The sequence below is a fragment of the Onychomys torridus genome, chromosome 1 (genome assembly GCF_903995425.1).
Source record: "Onychomys torridus chromosome 1, mOncTor1.1, whole genome shotgun sequence".
In the NCBI taxonomy this organism is placed as follows: Eukaryota; Metazoa; Chordata; class Mammalia; order Rodentia; family Cricetidae; genus Onychomys; species Onychomys torridus.
In genome coordinates, this window is record NC_050443.1 from 161,808,625 (window position 1) to 161,825,707 (window position 17,083).

The window sequence follows — 17,083 nt, forward strand, 5'->3', positions numbered from 1 at the left end:
TAGATAGTTACAATTTTCCTTAGTTATGATAAAATATAAGTTAGATATAAAAACCTTAGACTCACAAATATAAGATAGATAGGATATCTTCCTTAATATTTTAACTGCAATTCTTGCTTGATAATTGTTTTGTTATATGTGGTTTTACTATGTTAAAGTTAAAACCTTCCTTTTTAAAAAAAAAAAAAAAAAAAGGAAAGTGCTGTGGATGATTGATTGGTAGATAAAACACTGATTGGTCAGTGGCCAGGCAGGAAGTATAGGTAGAACTAAGAGAGAGGAGAATTGGGAGAACAGGACGGCAGGAGGAGACACTGTCAGCTGCCACCATGACAAGCGAGATATAAGGTACAGTAAGCCACGAGCCATGTGGCAAAGTATAGATTAATAGAAATGGGCTAAATATAAGAGTAAGAGCTAGACAATGGTAGGCCTGAGCTAATGGCCAAGCAGTTTAAATAATATAAGCATATGTGTGTTTATTTGATAAGTGGGCTGTCGGACTGACAGGGCTTGGCGGGAGCTGGAAAGAAGGTCCCCAGCTACATAAAGATCCTGAAAATTTTTTTTGTTTGTTTGTTTGTTTTGTTTCTTGGTTTTGTTTTTGTTTTTCGTGACAGGGTTTCTCTGTGTAGCTTTGGAGCCTGTTTTGGAACTCACTCTGTAGCCCAGGCTGGCCTTGAACTCACAAAGATCCACTTGCCTCTGCCTCCCGAGTGCTGGGATTAAAGCCATACTCCACCACTACCTGGCCCTGAAAATATTTTTAAATGAACTCTAAATTCATTAATTTATCCTAAATCTCAAACCACCATTAGGAACTAGGAGAGAGTGAATAAAGGTATGCTTTATTTCAAAAGCACAAATTCACATCAAGTGTGTCAATGGCTATAACTGTTTACTACTTTAAGCACATATAAAGAATAGGATAACACAGAGGTTTCACTTCTCAATACTTCTTAAGTATATCATATGATGAAGGATGTGATGGTTCATTTCAGATGCTAATTTGATTAGATCAATAAATACCCAGGAAAATAGTAAAGCACTAATTCTGGATATGTCTATGACAATGTTTCCAAAGGAGACTAGAACATAAGTCTGGCCATGGTTAATGAGGAAGGTCTAGCCTAAACAAGAATAGGTGCCATCAGATTGGGGACCTACACCTTTCAAACATATTGTTATATATACCACTAACTTGTCACAAAGCAATTGTTATACACTCAAAACCATATACATGAATGTCTGTAAATAATATGGGAGGGTAGGAAAAACTTTGAAAAACTTAACTTTTCCTGAGATTTTAGTGGCCTGGTTTTCTAAGCACTTCATTGCAAAAATTTCATACACTATGCCAGAGCTATTGAAAAAATAAGTAGACTGGCACCAAGTAGAAACCCTCAAGTAGGTGTTCTGAATATGTTGGTTAAAAAAAAAAAAAAGCCAATTCATATGAGTGGTCTCTGCCCCTTCAACTTCACCCTCCTTACCAATATACATTCATCACTGAAAAGGGAAATATTTACAAAACTTAGTTTAGTTATGTTTAAATATTATGTTTAGCTGTCTGGAGACCATGTTCTCAAGATTTATACAAGAAATCAAGGATTAAACTTCATAACAATTAGAAAACCACACTGTGTAAAATCAAAGACTTAGTTAAAGGACATTAAAATAGTTTTACCATTGGTACTAAACTGAAATGACTCCATCTCTCTCCAACACCTGGAACCAAAACCTTTTGAACTTTCACGTAAACAAACCAAGGCACACTAAATGCTCTGTCTGCTGCAAGGTACCACCTCTGTACAAAGGCCTATGAGTGAAAAATGCGGAGAATGCCTGAGGACGCTTTGAAGCAGCTTGGAGAAGTAAGAGCAGGAAAGAGGCTCTCCTCTAGGGTACGTTTGTTTAGTGGAAAGTAAGCAAGTTGTCAGGATAAAAGTTGACAATGTTGATTCCAACAGTTTGAACTGTGAATAAACATCCAAAGGGATTATGTTACTGAGAATTAGAAAGATTCCACTGAACTCAATAGAACACTAGTGTTTTCAAAGATAATATGCCTTTGAGCCATACTCTGGATCCACAGTTTAGGGTTACAATTACCCTAAAGTCTTCTATATGCCATAATAAAGAACACAGGGTATGACCCCACTAATATAATTCTAAAATTATTAAAATGAGAGGGAATAAAATATTTCATATTAGTCACTAAATTGGAAAAAGATAAATATGTATACATGTGCACATTTTGGGATAAGCTAAAGAAACCTGGAGAAAAAAAAATCTGTTCTTTTCAAACATCTAAACTTAAACTCAGTCTTACTAACCAATTTAGGGAAATACATGCATTGGCCATAAATCGTTTTTAAGTTTTCCCTCCTTAATGACCTATCAAAAAGCAAAACACAGCCTATACTTATGGAATCCATACTCTTCTCTGCCCACCAAAGCCACATAAAACCTGGCTTTCATCTCAGGCTGCTGGGTTTTCCACCAGGTACAAGATGAAAAGTTGGAAGAGTCTTGTGCTTTTTCAAAAGCAAAACAATTTGGTTGCCACTCAGCAATTCCTGGTGAAATGCCAGGAAGCCTGTAAAAAAAAGTTAAAATTTTCCTAACTTAGAGTTCACAAAAAATAAATATGAGATGTTCATACTGTCAGATACTCCATCTTCTTTCATTCTTAACCATTCATAAACAAAAGAAAGCACACAGTTTTGACTTGGTAAAAGTTCATTCAAATCAGTCATCAAGTCTACCTTAGATGCTTGCAAGAAAGTGAAGGCAACCGAGACTATTCTTAGTTCATCTTGTCCCTAAAGGACTCTCACATTAGAGTCCATGTGAAAGTCTTCACAAAGCCTAATAAAATATTCAACTTGCATGTTCTTTACTAGAAAAGTTCCTAGACAGTCCTGCAAAATGTTGTTTTCCTTTGCAGTTCTAACTCATATTTATTTCTAGAACCAAGGATGTGGGCAAGTACAGTTCAGCCTGAAATCTCTTTATGCTTAAAAAGAAAAATCAAATCCCTCAGATACCATCAAACACTATCAGGAAAAGAATATTCTCAGCTCTGCCTGAAGATCATCATCTTTTTTACACTTCATTTATATATTTACCAAGTTCATAGAAAGGGCATAAGCAGAAAGAAGAAAATATCTACTTCTTAAAAAGATTCCAAATTTAGTAATCCTCTCAAACCTATTGGCACATATTTAGAAAGCTATATTTTCATAAGACTTCATTAATTTTTCATTGGTTCTGTCATTTGAAAAAAACAGAAAATTATTCATAACTTTGAACCAAAATTGTCTGCAGAATTCAAGAAATAACTGTTATAGGAAGAAAAGAATCATTACAATTAAAATGCATTTAGTTGGGTAAAGACAGGCAGATGTGAATTCATCTGGATATCACTCTAGTACCTCCTAAGCATGAACTTGCTCACTGACAGAGGTCATCAGTACAGACTAGTGCTCTAAGGTTCTGTTACCTGTTAATATGAGATTACTGTAAGTATTGGAGAACTGCTCCTTCAGAAGGACCAGCTGCATCTGAGCTGCCTTCTCTCTCTGGAGCTCCAGCATAATGGCAGGGTGCTGGGCGACCTTGCAACCTTTCTGTTTATCCAAGGCAACATCACTCCGGACAATGTCTACAAAAGGAAAGAAGAGAGGCAGAAAAAACAAAACAAGCATAGTCACACAAAAGGTTTTTACCCAACATCACATAATTTATAAGTTACCAGCTTTTTTTTTTTTTTAAACAAACTGAAAAGATGGAGAAGTACTAACCCTGAGGGTCCTTTAGCTCCATACCGAATCCTAAAAATTTCTCTCCTTATTTTCCAATTCTTTGGCAATTTCTGTTTCTTAGCTCTCTCTGGCCTAACTAAAGACTCCAATCAAACACATTCCCTCTTAGCTCACCTCCAGGATTTATTTACCTTTTGGGGCCTTTTCTAAACATCATCTGCCACTCTCCAGAAGGAATAATAAAACAACTTTGAATACTAGGAACTATAAAGTTAACTTCCTCTACCTTTTGCCTTAGGATCAGGAATAAATATTCTAAATATTTGGCTTATTTTCAATTCACTTTCCAGCAAGGCCATTCAGCCTAAGTTAGCGCTGTCATTCCACGAGTTACCTGATCAGGGACTCTCCTGCTATGTTACATGTATTACTGGGAAAACAGTTCCAATCTGACCAGGAAATCATTTTGTCAATTCAGAAACATTTTTGAGTGTCTGAAGTAGGAAAGAGAGCTCAAGTCACTGAGGCCTCTCTCCTGCTGTGCTTTCATTAATGGCAGGTTGCCTTTTGTACCTCAGTTTGACTGTGTACTAAGAGCAAATACACCCTCCAGAATCCAGTTTTCCTACAAAAGAAACATGAACATAGAATGCTTCCCAATCATTAGGAAACACACTCTATATACCATAATATATGGAAGTTACTTGTCCATTTTCATCAATTAAAATATAATTTGTCTGATTCTGATAGGAACAAATGATACTATCCAAAGTAATCTGAATAGCAACTCTAGAAATTTTCAAATTTTTCGTATCTAATCAAAAGATTTTATGATTAAGAACTAAAAAGAGTCTCTTATACTATTGGTGCTAATGGTTTCAAATGGGGTAAAAATGCACATAGTAATTAAGTGTACCAATAGGAAAGAATTCTTTTAAATAGTGTAAAAAACACACACACCAGAAAATACAGGGCAAGACATAGCATGAAGGGTGGGGTGTTGTTCTGGACAAGCAGGCCTTAATTAGACCCCACCCCAAAGAATATCCCATCTAGAAATAGAAACTCAACACAATGCAGACTAGGATATGTGACCACAAATATTAGCCAGATTTGAAAATCATCCATTCTAGTTCTTTGATAAAAACAAGAACTGGTTGGTAATGATATATTATTTATGCCTAAATATATTTGTACCAATTTATAGAAATAGGCAATAAAATTAGCTAATTAGCACAAATAACTAATCTTAGATTTTATGAGACTTATATACAGAGAATAAATTAAGTCAAAGATACACTCTAGATTTTAAGATTACCTAATAGAAGAGGAATATTTATTTAAATTATTAATTTCTTTGAATTTTGAATAAAAGTATTTATTTTAAGTAATTATTTAAGTTAAAATTATTTAAACTTTAGATTATTTCATTGAATCCTCACATCAATCTTATCAAAGATTGTGGCAGACACTGTTGACAGTCTCACCCAGACTCTAAATACACCCACTTGTGCTGTGCTCTCTTCCTCTGTTATGGAGACTGAAAGCTCTGCATCGTGTGTGCAGCTTCCCTTGAAGAAAAGGCAGCACATATAACATGGTTCTGGAAAATAAATGTGCCTGGTTCTGAGAAGGACATATTACACTGTCCTACTACCCCCACCATACTTGGTGATTTGAAAAAAAATAATGAGAAGTAAGTGAGAAGATATCACCATTTCCTTGGAAAGGAAGAGCTTCTGGCTTGCTTTGATATTTTTCTTTCTTTTTATGTATTTGAGTGCTTTAGATTCGCCTTGTTTCCTCTCACTATTTTTGCAAATCTTTTCTAGTTCTATCCACTAATTACTTAACTTCAGTATTTTCTTCTGTCCTTTCTCATTTTCATTCTTTTTCAATTCTTATGTTTAATTATATTTTCCTTAATAATTTTTCTAGAGTCATTGGTATTGTGGATGTCATTTTAATAGCACTGTTTGTGAGTTTGTTTTTGTTGGGGGGGTCATGTTTTGTTTTTGCTACTTCTAGAACTGATTTGCTTTTAAGTTATTCAAATTACTTTAGTTATTACTTTCCAAAACGGTGCTAACGATCAAGGTTAACATATTGAACACAAAAAGTAGGCGCTATGATGTTGAGACAGACATATTCCAATGGATAGAAATTGCACTTACACTGTTCAAAACTTGATCTGCTAAAGTTTAGGTGGATAGGTAAACATAATGAAAGGAGAAACAAAAGCCTACAGCTGGCACTTCGGCTCCAAAGAGGTACAAACGGTAAGGGAAAAGCTGGAAAAGCTAGAGATTACTGAGCCTTGACCTCTATATCAAAACAACAAACAACAGCAACGGGAAAGATTACCTAACCGGTACAACTGCTCCAGATGCAAAAGACAATGGCATAGGTCACTACAATCGTTTGTCGGATTACACAGTGACAACAGATCTAAAGGAATAACTACAAAGCCTCATGCCATTTGTACTTTTCTGTTTATAAAGTAGCTTATGAGGCAGACGACACTCACCCGAGTCCTACAAAGTAGGTAACTCAAGTTCCAAAACTAAGCATACAATCAGAACCCACTATATATGCCTCATAAGCCACAGGAACACTACAATACATAATCCAACTAGAATTAAGCTCAACACAAGAGTGTGGTATCACATACCTATAATTCCAGCAGGTAAAGACGGGATGATTAAGCCAGCCTCATATTCAACACAATCTTGAACAACATTGACCCTGGCATGCATGCGCGCGCACACACACACACACACACACACACACACACACACACACACACAAAGAATTAAGCTTAATACTACATCAGTACAAAAGAGAAACTCAAGATAAGGTCAAGCCAGAAGACGACCTACAATTGAAAGTTAAAGACATATCAGTATCAACGGATGTGTAATCCCCAACATAGAAACACAAGAAACATGAAAAAATAATAAGCAAATGATTCTACCAAAAGTCCATAACTTTATTAACTGCTTTAAAATATATTAATATCAATAAAATAATTTACAAAGAACTCCAAAAACTGCTTTTCAAGAAGGATCAATGAATGACCTTTGAGAAAACACAGGAAAATAGCTGAATATTAATAAGGAAAGCAACAGGATATCAAAATAAGAAATTCAATAGAGAACTGAAAATTGTGGAGGGATGGGGGTCCTTAAAAATGAAAGCCTCAACACAGCAGCTTTCAAAATCAGTTGAAGCCAGGCAAAGTGCTGCTCATTTATAATATTAGCACTCAAAAGGCTGAAGCAGGAGGATCTTGAGTTTATCAACAGCCTGGACTACAGAGTAAGATCATGTCTATCATAACTAGATCTCTTTTGCTGTTATAAAACATAGACCAAAATCAACTTGGAGAGGAAAGAGTTTATTTGGCTTACACATCCTGATTAGAGTCCATCCTTTAGGGAAGTCAGAGCAGGAACTAAAGTAGAACCAGAAGCAGGAACCATAGAGGAAAGATGTTTACTGACTTGCCATCCACGTTTACTGTTTTCCTTCTAATACAATCCAAAACTACCAGTTCAATGTTGACACTATCCATAGTGGACTGAACCCTCCCACATTAACCATCAATCAAAATGAATGACACATAGACATGTCCACAGGCCAATCCAATGAAGACAATTCTTCAATTGAAGTTCCCTCTCCCCAGATTTGTAAAGCTGACAAAAAACAACCAATAGAAGTAACCCTTTGTCAACTTGATAACCAAACATGTATCATCATTAAACCATAATCTTTTTTCCTTGTTTTTCCCCAAGTACACAAAGTATAACTTTAATAGTCCCATGGTCTCTAAAAATTTCAACACTTTAAAAATCCAAGTTCTCTTCTAAAACTTAATGTCTCTTTAAAAATCCAAACTCTCAGCTGTGGATTCTTGTAAAATCCAAAACAAATTAAATATTTTTTTACTGTAAGATTAACAAAAGATGTTTTTGTTGTTAGATAATATACATCCTTCTGAGTCTTTGAAGTAGTTGAAGACTAGATAGTTATAGTTGCAGTTTTTTCTTAGTTATGGTAGAAGGTAAATTAGGAATAAAACTTTAGATTCACTAAGTTAGGATAGATAATGTATTATTTTCTTTGAATATGCTAACTAAAAATTGAATATTGTAAATTAATTCTTACTTGATGACTGTTCTTGTTGTATGTAGTTACACTATATTAAAGTTAAAACCTTTATTTTTATTTAGACAAAAAGGAGTGAATGTTGGGAAATATCATTTTAAGGTGTGTTACTTTTGTTTATGTTGCATTTGTTTAATTCTGTGAAGCTGTGTTACAGTGCCTATGTAAAATATCTGATGGTCTAATAAAAGAACTGGCCAATAGCAAGGCAGGAGAAAGGATAGGCAGGCTGGCAGGCAGAGGGTACAGATAAAAGGAGAAATCTGGGAAGGAGAAAGAGAAGAGAAGGAGCCAGAGAAGGGGAGGACATCAGGAGCCAGCCACCCAGCTACACAACCAGCCACAGAGACAGAGCAAAATTTACAGAAGTAAGAGAACAGGAAAAATCCAGAGGCAAAAAGACATACAGGTTCAGTTAAAGAAAGCTGATAGTTAAGGCCAGGCATTCATAGGAAGGAAGGAAGGAAGGAAGGAAGGAAGGAAGGAAGGAAGGAAGGAAGGAAGGAAGGAAGGAGGAAGATAGAAAGATAGATAGAAAGGAAAAGAAAAGAAAAAAACTAACAAAAGAGAGCACAAAAACAAAGCAAAGCAAAACCAAACCTCAACAGTATAAAAACTCAGTGTCCAATACCTGGTACTCCCTCATGATATTTTGGACTACAAAAAGCTTGGGTAGCCTCACTTCTCTGGCAACTGCAGCTCACATAATTTGGATGGTAGACTTTGGCTGACTCCACTCCACGCCTGATTCTATCCTTGGTAGTTATGCCATAGTTTAACATCTCCATTATGCTGGGTAACTACTCTAACTGAGTTTGCACCTTCGCCAATGGTATCTCCTGGACTCTCAGAGGACTAAGGCCCAGCTGTTCTTCTTGACTCCTTTAATCCTACAGCTTTCATGTTGCCAGAACCAGTACCATGTTGAAAACATATTACCAAGTTCAGCTACCATCTTGAGATGCTACTTTGATCCACTCCGGGCCACAGCTTCTGTGTGCTGAGCCTGAGTAAAGACTTCCTAGATTTTGCCTCAATAATGCTTGTTTCTTCTTAATCACAGCTGACTTTTAGCTATATCTAATCAGCATCAATTACCCAGTAAAGCAACAGTTTTATTTCAGTGGTAATAATCTCTTGTTAATCACAGCTGATTTTTTTCAGTCCCATTTGGCCAGGAACCACAGATTCATAATTCAAATACTTCACTCAAATGGCCCGGACAGATAGAGTCTTTGCTTCTCTCTGTAATTTCACAAGCTAGGCCTCCATCATCTGCATTTCTCTCAACATTCTTACAAGCTCCCACAAAATATCCCATTAAGCTCTAATCACCCAATGGCTATTCCAGCCCAAAATTCAAAACACTTCCACAATCTCTCAAAAACATGGACAGCAACAGCCCACTCTCTGGTACCAACTTTTGTTCTAATTTGCTTTCCCTCGTGATGCTGCTCATCTGTAATCTTAAGAGTCAAGAAAGTGAAGCAGGACTGTTTTGAGTTTAATGTAGTCTGAGATACAGAGTAAGTCCCTATCTCAAAAAAAAAAAAAAAAATTGACTTTAAGTCTCAACTTGATCACCTTGATTACACTGATGTCTCAACTTCGTCATAAGGAAAAAAGACTAACAGTATTTGAAGAGAATATTGATGCTCTGCCACATTCAAATAGTAATAAAGGAAAAAGAAATTATGATAAAAATAATCAAGACATTTAGGATGCAAGTATGAAATCAAACTTAAAATTAGTAATCTAGATCAGGTGTGTGAACCCTGCAGCCCATAGAACACATCTGTAACAGGATAGCTATACACGCAACCCAACACACTTGTAGATGACATCATGTCACAGAATCAAAAATTGGATACCCCTGGTCTAAACAAAGGCATAAAAATATATTCCATGAAATGAAAACAGAAAATTTCCCAAATCTCAAGAAATGTATAGTACAAGATACATTTAGAGCCCCTCCTAGACAAGTAAAGAATCTCCTCACCACATATTATATGGTTGACAGTAGACAAAAGGACAAACAATGAACATTGAAAGCTTCATAGACAGGATCCAAGCACATGTAAAGTCAAGCTCATCAGAATAACAGCAGGTATTTTATAAGAAATCCTAGAGGCCCAAAGACCATGAAACAATGTATTCTAAGCCTTGAATAAGACCACTGCCAACTTAGATTACTATATTCAACAAAATTATTCTTTTCCCCCATAAAACTTATAACTTTTTTTAAAAAAAAACAAAACTTCCTTAAATAACAGTCTCTTTCCCTCCCTCCAAAGGCCCTTTCTCTCCAAAACAGTATTTTTGTAATTGAATTTCCTTTAGTATTTCAGTAGTAACTAAAACTAAAGTTACTTATGTTACTTGGTTTCCTTTCCAAACCTTCAATCTGGTGTGTCATTCACCACCATAAGACAATTAAATTCATTTGTCATATATGCAGTCCATCTTGGGTCATCCTATCTCCTCAATAATACCTGGCATATTCAGTTTTGATTAGGTATTCTAACAGATATGGAGAAGCATCCCATTGTAGTTTTAACTTCCATCTCCCTAACATTAATGATGTGAGAATTTTTAAATATATTTACTTTCAATCCATATATCTCCTTTAGCAGTCTGTTTGTATCTCCTACTCTTATTTATTTTATTTTTTATTTTCTAATCTTTTAATTTTGAGTAATTTATATGTTCTAGGTACAAATCCCTTTACCAAATTTGGGGACCTAAAAAAATCTAATCCTATCCCATTCTATTGGTCTAATTGTTTATCCATGTACTAATATCATGCTCTTTTGATTACTGTACCTTTATACTGTCTTAAGAAAAGGTTCAGCTTTATTATTATTATTATTATTATTATTATTATTATTATTGTTTTGTTTTGTTTTGTTTTTTAGCTTTTGTTGGTAACTGTTTTCCATATTGCAGTTCCTTTGCAATATAAGAATATATGTTCTATAGCCAGGCAGTGGTGGCGCACACCTTTAATCCCAGCACTCAGGAGGCAGAGGCAGGCAGATCTCTGTGAGTTCGAGGCCACCCTGGCCTACAGAGTGAGTTCCAAGAAAGACGCAAAGCTACACAGAGAAACCCTGTCTCGAAAAACCAAAAAAAAAAAAAAAAGAATATGTTCTACTTTACACATACAACACAAATACTTACAAAAAAGCTTTCTTTTTTGTAATGAGGATTTAAGTGAAATTGAAGTGATCTATAGATCACATTTAGGAGAAATAATTTTAAGTTTCCATTTGTTTGATATCTCTCACTACTGTTTCATATGCTTCAGGATAAATGTACTCTATATTTTGCTACATACTGTTAATCTTTTTATGCTAAATAGTGTATTTGGCAAATTACAATGTTCATTATAATTATAAATGAATACATAGAGTGTTGTATAATATTAGTTAAAGATGTATTACATTTGTTTATGCTGTGGAACATTTTGTTTTGTTTTGTTTTTCTTTTTGTTTTCAAGACAGGGTGCCTATCCTGGATCTCGCTCTATAGACCAGGCTGGCATCGAACTCACAGAGATCCGCCTGCCTCTGCCTCCTGAATGCCAGAATTAAAAGTGTGCACCACCACTGCATGGGGCTGTGGAACATTTTTAATGATGTAAAGATGTGTTGCATTCTTTTATGTTGCATTTGCTTAACTCTGTGAAGCTGTGTTGCTTTGCCTGTCTAAAACACCTGATTGGTCTAATAAAGAGCTGAACGGCCAATAGCAAGACAGGAGAAAAGATAGGTGAGGCTGGCAGAGAGAATAAATAGGGGGAGAGATCTGGGGAAGAGGATGGGAGCAAGAAAGGGGGAGAAGGGTATCAGGGGCCAGCCACCCAGCTACAGAGCAAGCCACAGAGTAAGAAGTACAGAAAGGTATTTAGAGAAATACAAAAGCCCAAAGGCAAGAACTAGACAGATTAATTTAAGAAAAGCTGGCTAGAAACAAGTCAAGCTAAGGCCAGGCATTCATAAAAAATAATATGACTCCATGTGATTTATTTGGGAGTGGGGTGGTGGTCTCCCAAATAGTAAAAGAGTTAAAATATAACCAACTACAATCAAGTTTACTTTGAATATTGACATTGTAATCTGCACTTAGAAAGTCCATTAGTTCTAGAAGTGTTTTAAAAAATTCCTTCAATTTTTTTCATGTAAATTATCATGTTACCTATGAGTATAGACATACTAACATCTACAGTTCCAATGCATTAGCTAGGACTTCAGTGATGTTGAATAAGAGAAAAGGAAGAGAACAACCTTGCCTAGTACATTTTGTCTTACTTGGATTTTGTTTGTTTTGATTTTCATTTATTTTTGTTTTTGAGACTTAGAGAGGATCAACCTGAGTAGGTAGAAGGTTGGGGAGGAGGTGGGAGGAGCTGAAGGAAGGAATAGAATATGATCAAAATGTATTGCATGAAAATTTTTTCAAAAGAAAGAAACAGGAAGAATTATATTACAAATACACAAGCCTAGCTCCAGACTTGGGGCCTGAGATCCTCTTTGCTTGTGAGTTCCCTTTGCAGTAAGTCCCTTCTTTTTTCTATGTCCTTTCTGCATTCCTCTCTGACTGTGGCCATCTCTGTACCCACAGGCCTAGATCCATATCTGTGACCTCCCAACCTGCTTTGTTTAAAAGTCATCTTTGATTGATGAGACACTGCTTCCCTCTCTCGTCCTTACCTCCACCAATTGCCATCTCTGCACCACAGGCCAAGCTCCAGACCATCATCTCTGCACCACAGGCCTAGCTCCAGACCATCATCTCTGCACCACAGGCCAAGTTCCAGACCATCATCTCTGCACCACAGGCCAAGCTCCAGACCATCATCTCTGCACCACAGGTCAAGTTCCAGACCATCATCTATGCACCACAGGCCAAGCTCCAGGCCCATGATTTGAAAACCAATTTTGCCTGGTCCAGTTAAACAGTTCATCCACCAGTTTGACCTAGCCAAGATCAATTCACATATCTCCTGCACTGGCCCAGTATAAAACAGGACAGAATATCACAGCAGACATACAACCAAAGAAGTCCACATGCCCATGTCAAATTGCAAAAACAAAAATAACATGAATGCCCAAAACAGAATGTTTCCCCATCAAATCCACTAGTTCTATAGAAGTGTTCTCTAAGAAAACTGATTAGATAAACCCCAAGACACAGAATTTAAAATAATAATCATACCCTTTACCATAGATTTTAAAGAAGACACCAACAAACACTTCACTGAACTTCAAGAGGGCAGCAACAAATGTCTGAGTTACAGTCAAGAAAATACAAACACACAGCTGAGTGAAATGACAAAAATAATGTTTTGAAAACTGAATTCAATAAAGAGATAGATACATTGAAGAGAACATAAACTGAAACAAAGATAGAATTGGAAAACTTAATATCCCAATTATAAAACTCAGGAGGAATCTTACAAGCAGAATGGATCAAGCAGAAGGTAGAGTACTGGAATTCAAAGGGGAGGATAGAGCAAGTAAGAAAAGAATATGGAAAAAGCTTTAAAAGCACAGGAAGAACACACAGGAAATGTGAAGCATCATTTAAAAAAAAAAAAAAAACTCTGACATAGATGAGGGAGCAGAATCCCAGACTACTAGCATAGACCATAGACCAGAATGTTAACAAGATCATAAAAGAAAACTTCCTCGAACTAAGGTAAAACATGCCTACACAGATGATATAAGAAGCATAAGAACTAAGGTAAAACATGCCTACACGATGATATAAGAAGCGTACAGGACTAAGGTAAAACATGCCTACACAGATGATATAAGAAGCATACAGAACCCCAACTAGACAACGGCAGAAAAGAAACACCCTGTATTATATCATAGTTAAAATACTAAATATACAAAACAGAGAAAATAACTCAAAGCTGCGAGAGGAGAGAACACAAGAAATATGTAAAATAAAACCCATCAGAATAATGGTTCTTTTCTCCATGAAAACTCTGAAAGCCAGAAGAGTTTGGAACAATGCACTCCAAATTCTAAAATGCCAAGACTGCAACCTAGATTACATACCCAGCAAAAATGTCTGCTGTAGTTGAAGAAAAAAATCTTTCCATGATACAAACAGCCTAAAAAGAGGAATAAATACAGTCAAGAAAGTCTACAAGAAAAATAAACAAGTCTATAATTAAATGAAATGCAAAGTACAACTAAGAACACAAACCAGGCAAAAGAGAACAAGAAAATTACTACAATCTACACACACCATTCTATAACTCTAAATAGCAATGACCTCAGAATGAATGGATTAATAAAATCCATCTCTCTGTTGTATACAAGAAACTCATCTCTCTTTAGAGATAGGCACCACCTTAGAAGGACAGGATGGAAAAAAGATTCCAAAAAACTGAGACTAGAAAGTAAGCAGATATTGGCATCCTAATCTGATAAAAATATACTTCAAACTAAAAATTAATCAGAAGAGACAATGAGTATGGTGTTAACTAATCAAGAAAACATTACACTAAACATATATGCACCAAACTCTGGTGCACTTAATTTATAAAAAGCACACTGATAGAATAAAAACCACAGTTCAGTACAAACCCCCAAAATAGCCAGGCAGTGGTGGCACATGCCATAAATCCCAGTATCTGGGAGGCAGAGGTAGGCAGATCTCTGAATTTGAGGCCAGGCTGGCCTACACAGCGAGTTTCAGGATAACCAGGGACTGCTACACAGAGAAATCCTGTCTTGAAAAAAAAAAACATAAATGAAAGAAAAAGGGAAGGAAGGGCATAAACCTCTGAATAAAATGACATCTTACATCAAATAAACCTAGTATCTGCAGAATATTCCACACAAATACCAAAAAATACCCTGAAACAACCCATGTAGCCTATCTGACTATTATGTAATAAAAACTCAAAATTGTGAGCAAACAAACCCCTAGTAACTGTATAAACTCATGAAGATTAAACAATTCATTGCTGAATAATTACTGGGCCAAAGAAGAAATCAAAATATCCTTGTAACTAAATGAAAGTGAAAACATAGCACAACAAAACTTCTGGGACACATTCAATGTAGGTCTAAGAGGGAATTTTATAGCCTAATGTGACTACATTTTTTTTTAAATCAGAAATAACACAATAACTTAATGATGCAATTCAAGAATTTGGGAGATCAAAGAAAAAAACAAACCCTGTAGACAGCAAGAAATAATAAAAATCAACATGTAAATTAATGAAATAGAAACAACAACAAAAGGCAAGGTATCAATATTTTCAAGAGCTGACTATTTGAGAAGTTAAATAAATAAGATCAATAGACCCTTAGCCAAACTAACCAAAAGAAAGAGAGGTCTCAAGTTAACAAAATAAGAGATGAACATGGAAAATTACATCATACATATAAGAAATACAGAATGCTATAAAGGCATACTTTAAAAACCTGTACTCCATTCAGCCAGGAAATCTGGTTTATTTCCTGATTCATCCAAATTACCAACGTAAAACCAAGAAGAGATCAACAACCTAAACAAACCCATAATAACTGAGATTAAGACAGTAATAAAAAGCCTTCCAACTAAAAAATATTCCAGTCTACCAGTCTTATGGGTGGCAGTGATTGCATGACTAATGATCATGAGTTCTTCTATGATGTCAAAATTGTCTGGAATAACCTTGCCCAGGCTGGGTAAATCTACTGGTGCAGAAAGTATAAAAAAAAAAAAAAAAAACTTCAGGAAGCTGTCATACTTTTCAGTTAATGGTCAGCGTAAACATGGAAGTATCTACAGAAAAGGGAATGCTTTGGAGTCCATACTTCAAATTTATTCTATTCCTTTCCATGGTAGAAGGGATATCTATAGATTTGGAGTGTATTAACTATCACCATCACTCCATTTGATATCAAACTAACTCCTGGAAGATGGAAATGGGCTTTCCATTGATCATTTGCTTCCTGTCCTTTGCCTTGATTATGCCACTGATCATACTGGAATATGCAGAACATGTAATTTAAGTTTTAAAAAAGGGGTTACTTAAGGCAACAGTGACTACTTATCCCAAGATAAAAGCAGCCCTGATGATCAAATACCAAATGGGCTTATTTTCTCCAGTCTTCATCATTTGTTTCAGTAATATGGCTGGCATGGCATGAGAAGCCATAGTCAATTGCACATGGAGGAACAAAGAACATTTTAGCCATCTTAATAATAAATTTTAATCATAACCATGATAATGTTGGGAAGTGAATGCTGTGATTTGAATGAGAAATGTCCCTCAAAGGTCATATGCAAATGTGGTCCCCAGTTGGTGGTGCTGTTTGGAAAAGTTATGGAACATGTAGGATAAGGAGTATTTCTGAAGGAAGTATGTCCCTGGTGTCAGGCTTTCAGAGTTCAGAGCCTTGCCCTGTTTCTAGTATGTGCTGTCTGCTTACTTTGTGCAGTTGAAATAAAATCTTTCTGCTTCCTTCTCTTGCCACCATTACAGACTCTAGCCCCCTTGAACTGTAAGCCAAAATAAACTTCCTTCTTTAAGGTACTTGGGCTATGGTGTTTTATCATAGCAACAGAAGTAACTAATAAGGAAGTAGGCACAGAAAAGTGAAGTTGTTGCTATAAGGAACGTGCCTGTGTAGGTTTCTTTTTTTGGTTTGTGTTTGGTTGTTTGTTTGTTTTGTTTGTTTGTTTGTAGTATGTGAAAGACTTTAGACTAGAAAATTGGTTAAATGTTCTATGTGGAGTTTAACAGGTTGTACTGGAAAGAGCCTGGAACACAGTACTGATGAAAATAATGCTGACAAATGAGGAATGACTCATAAGGTTTCAGAGAAGAATAAAGTCTCAGTTAGCAACTGGAGCCATTATAGAAGCCCCATAAAATATTTTTGCAAAGAATTTGATTGCCTTCTGTCCACACCCTAAGAACTTGCTTGAGGTTAAATTTAAAATTGATGAACTAATTTCTTTGTAGAAGAAATTTTTAAACAGTGTAATGGACTCTTCCTTCATGGTTCCAGAGAGCTACTGAGGCCAAGCAATGTATGGTATAGCTGGAATTCCTTTTAGAAGGTTGTCGGAGTATGAAAGTGAAACCTGGGTTGCAATGGAGACACTAAAATACGGAAGATGACAGAAACATGAGA

General features: G+C 35.9%; 1 protein-coding gene across 3 annotated transcripts in view; it reads right to left on the minus strand.

The window, feature by feature from the left end:
- Hpse2 (heparanase 2 (inactive)) overlaps positions 1–17,083 on the minus strand; it is a 610,759-nt gene that overhangs the window by 511,449 nt on the left and 82,227 nt on the right. For 2 of the 3 annotated variants that reach the window (XM_036198538.1, XM_036198539.1), the window contains exon 3: positions 3,506–3,667. The exons of the other annotated variant lie outside the window; for it this stretch is intronic. In XM_036198538.1, coding sequence (XP_036054431.1) covers positions 3,506–3,667 — 162 coding nt within the window. The remainder of the gene's footprint in view (positions 1–3,505; positions 3,668–17,083) is intronic. 3 annotated transcript variants of the gene reach the window in all.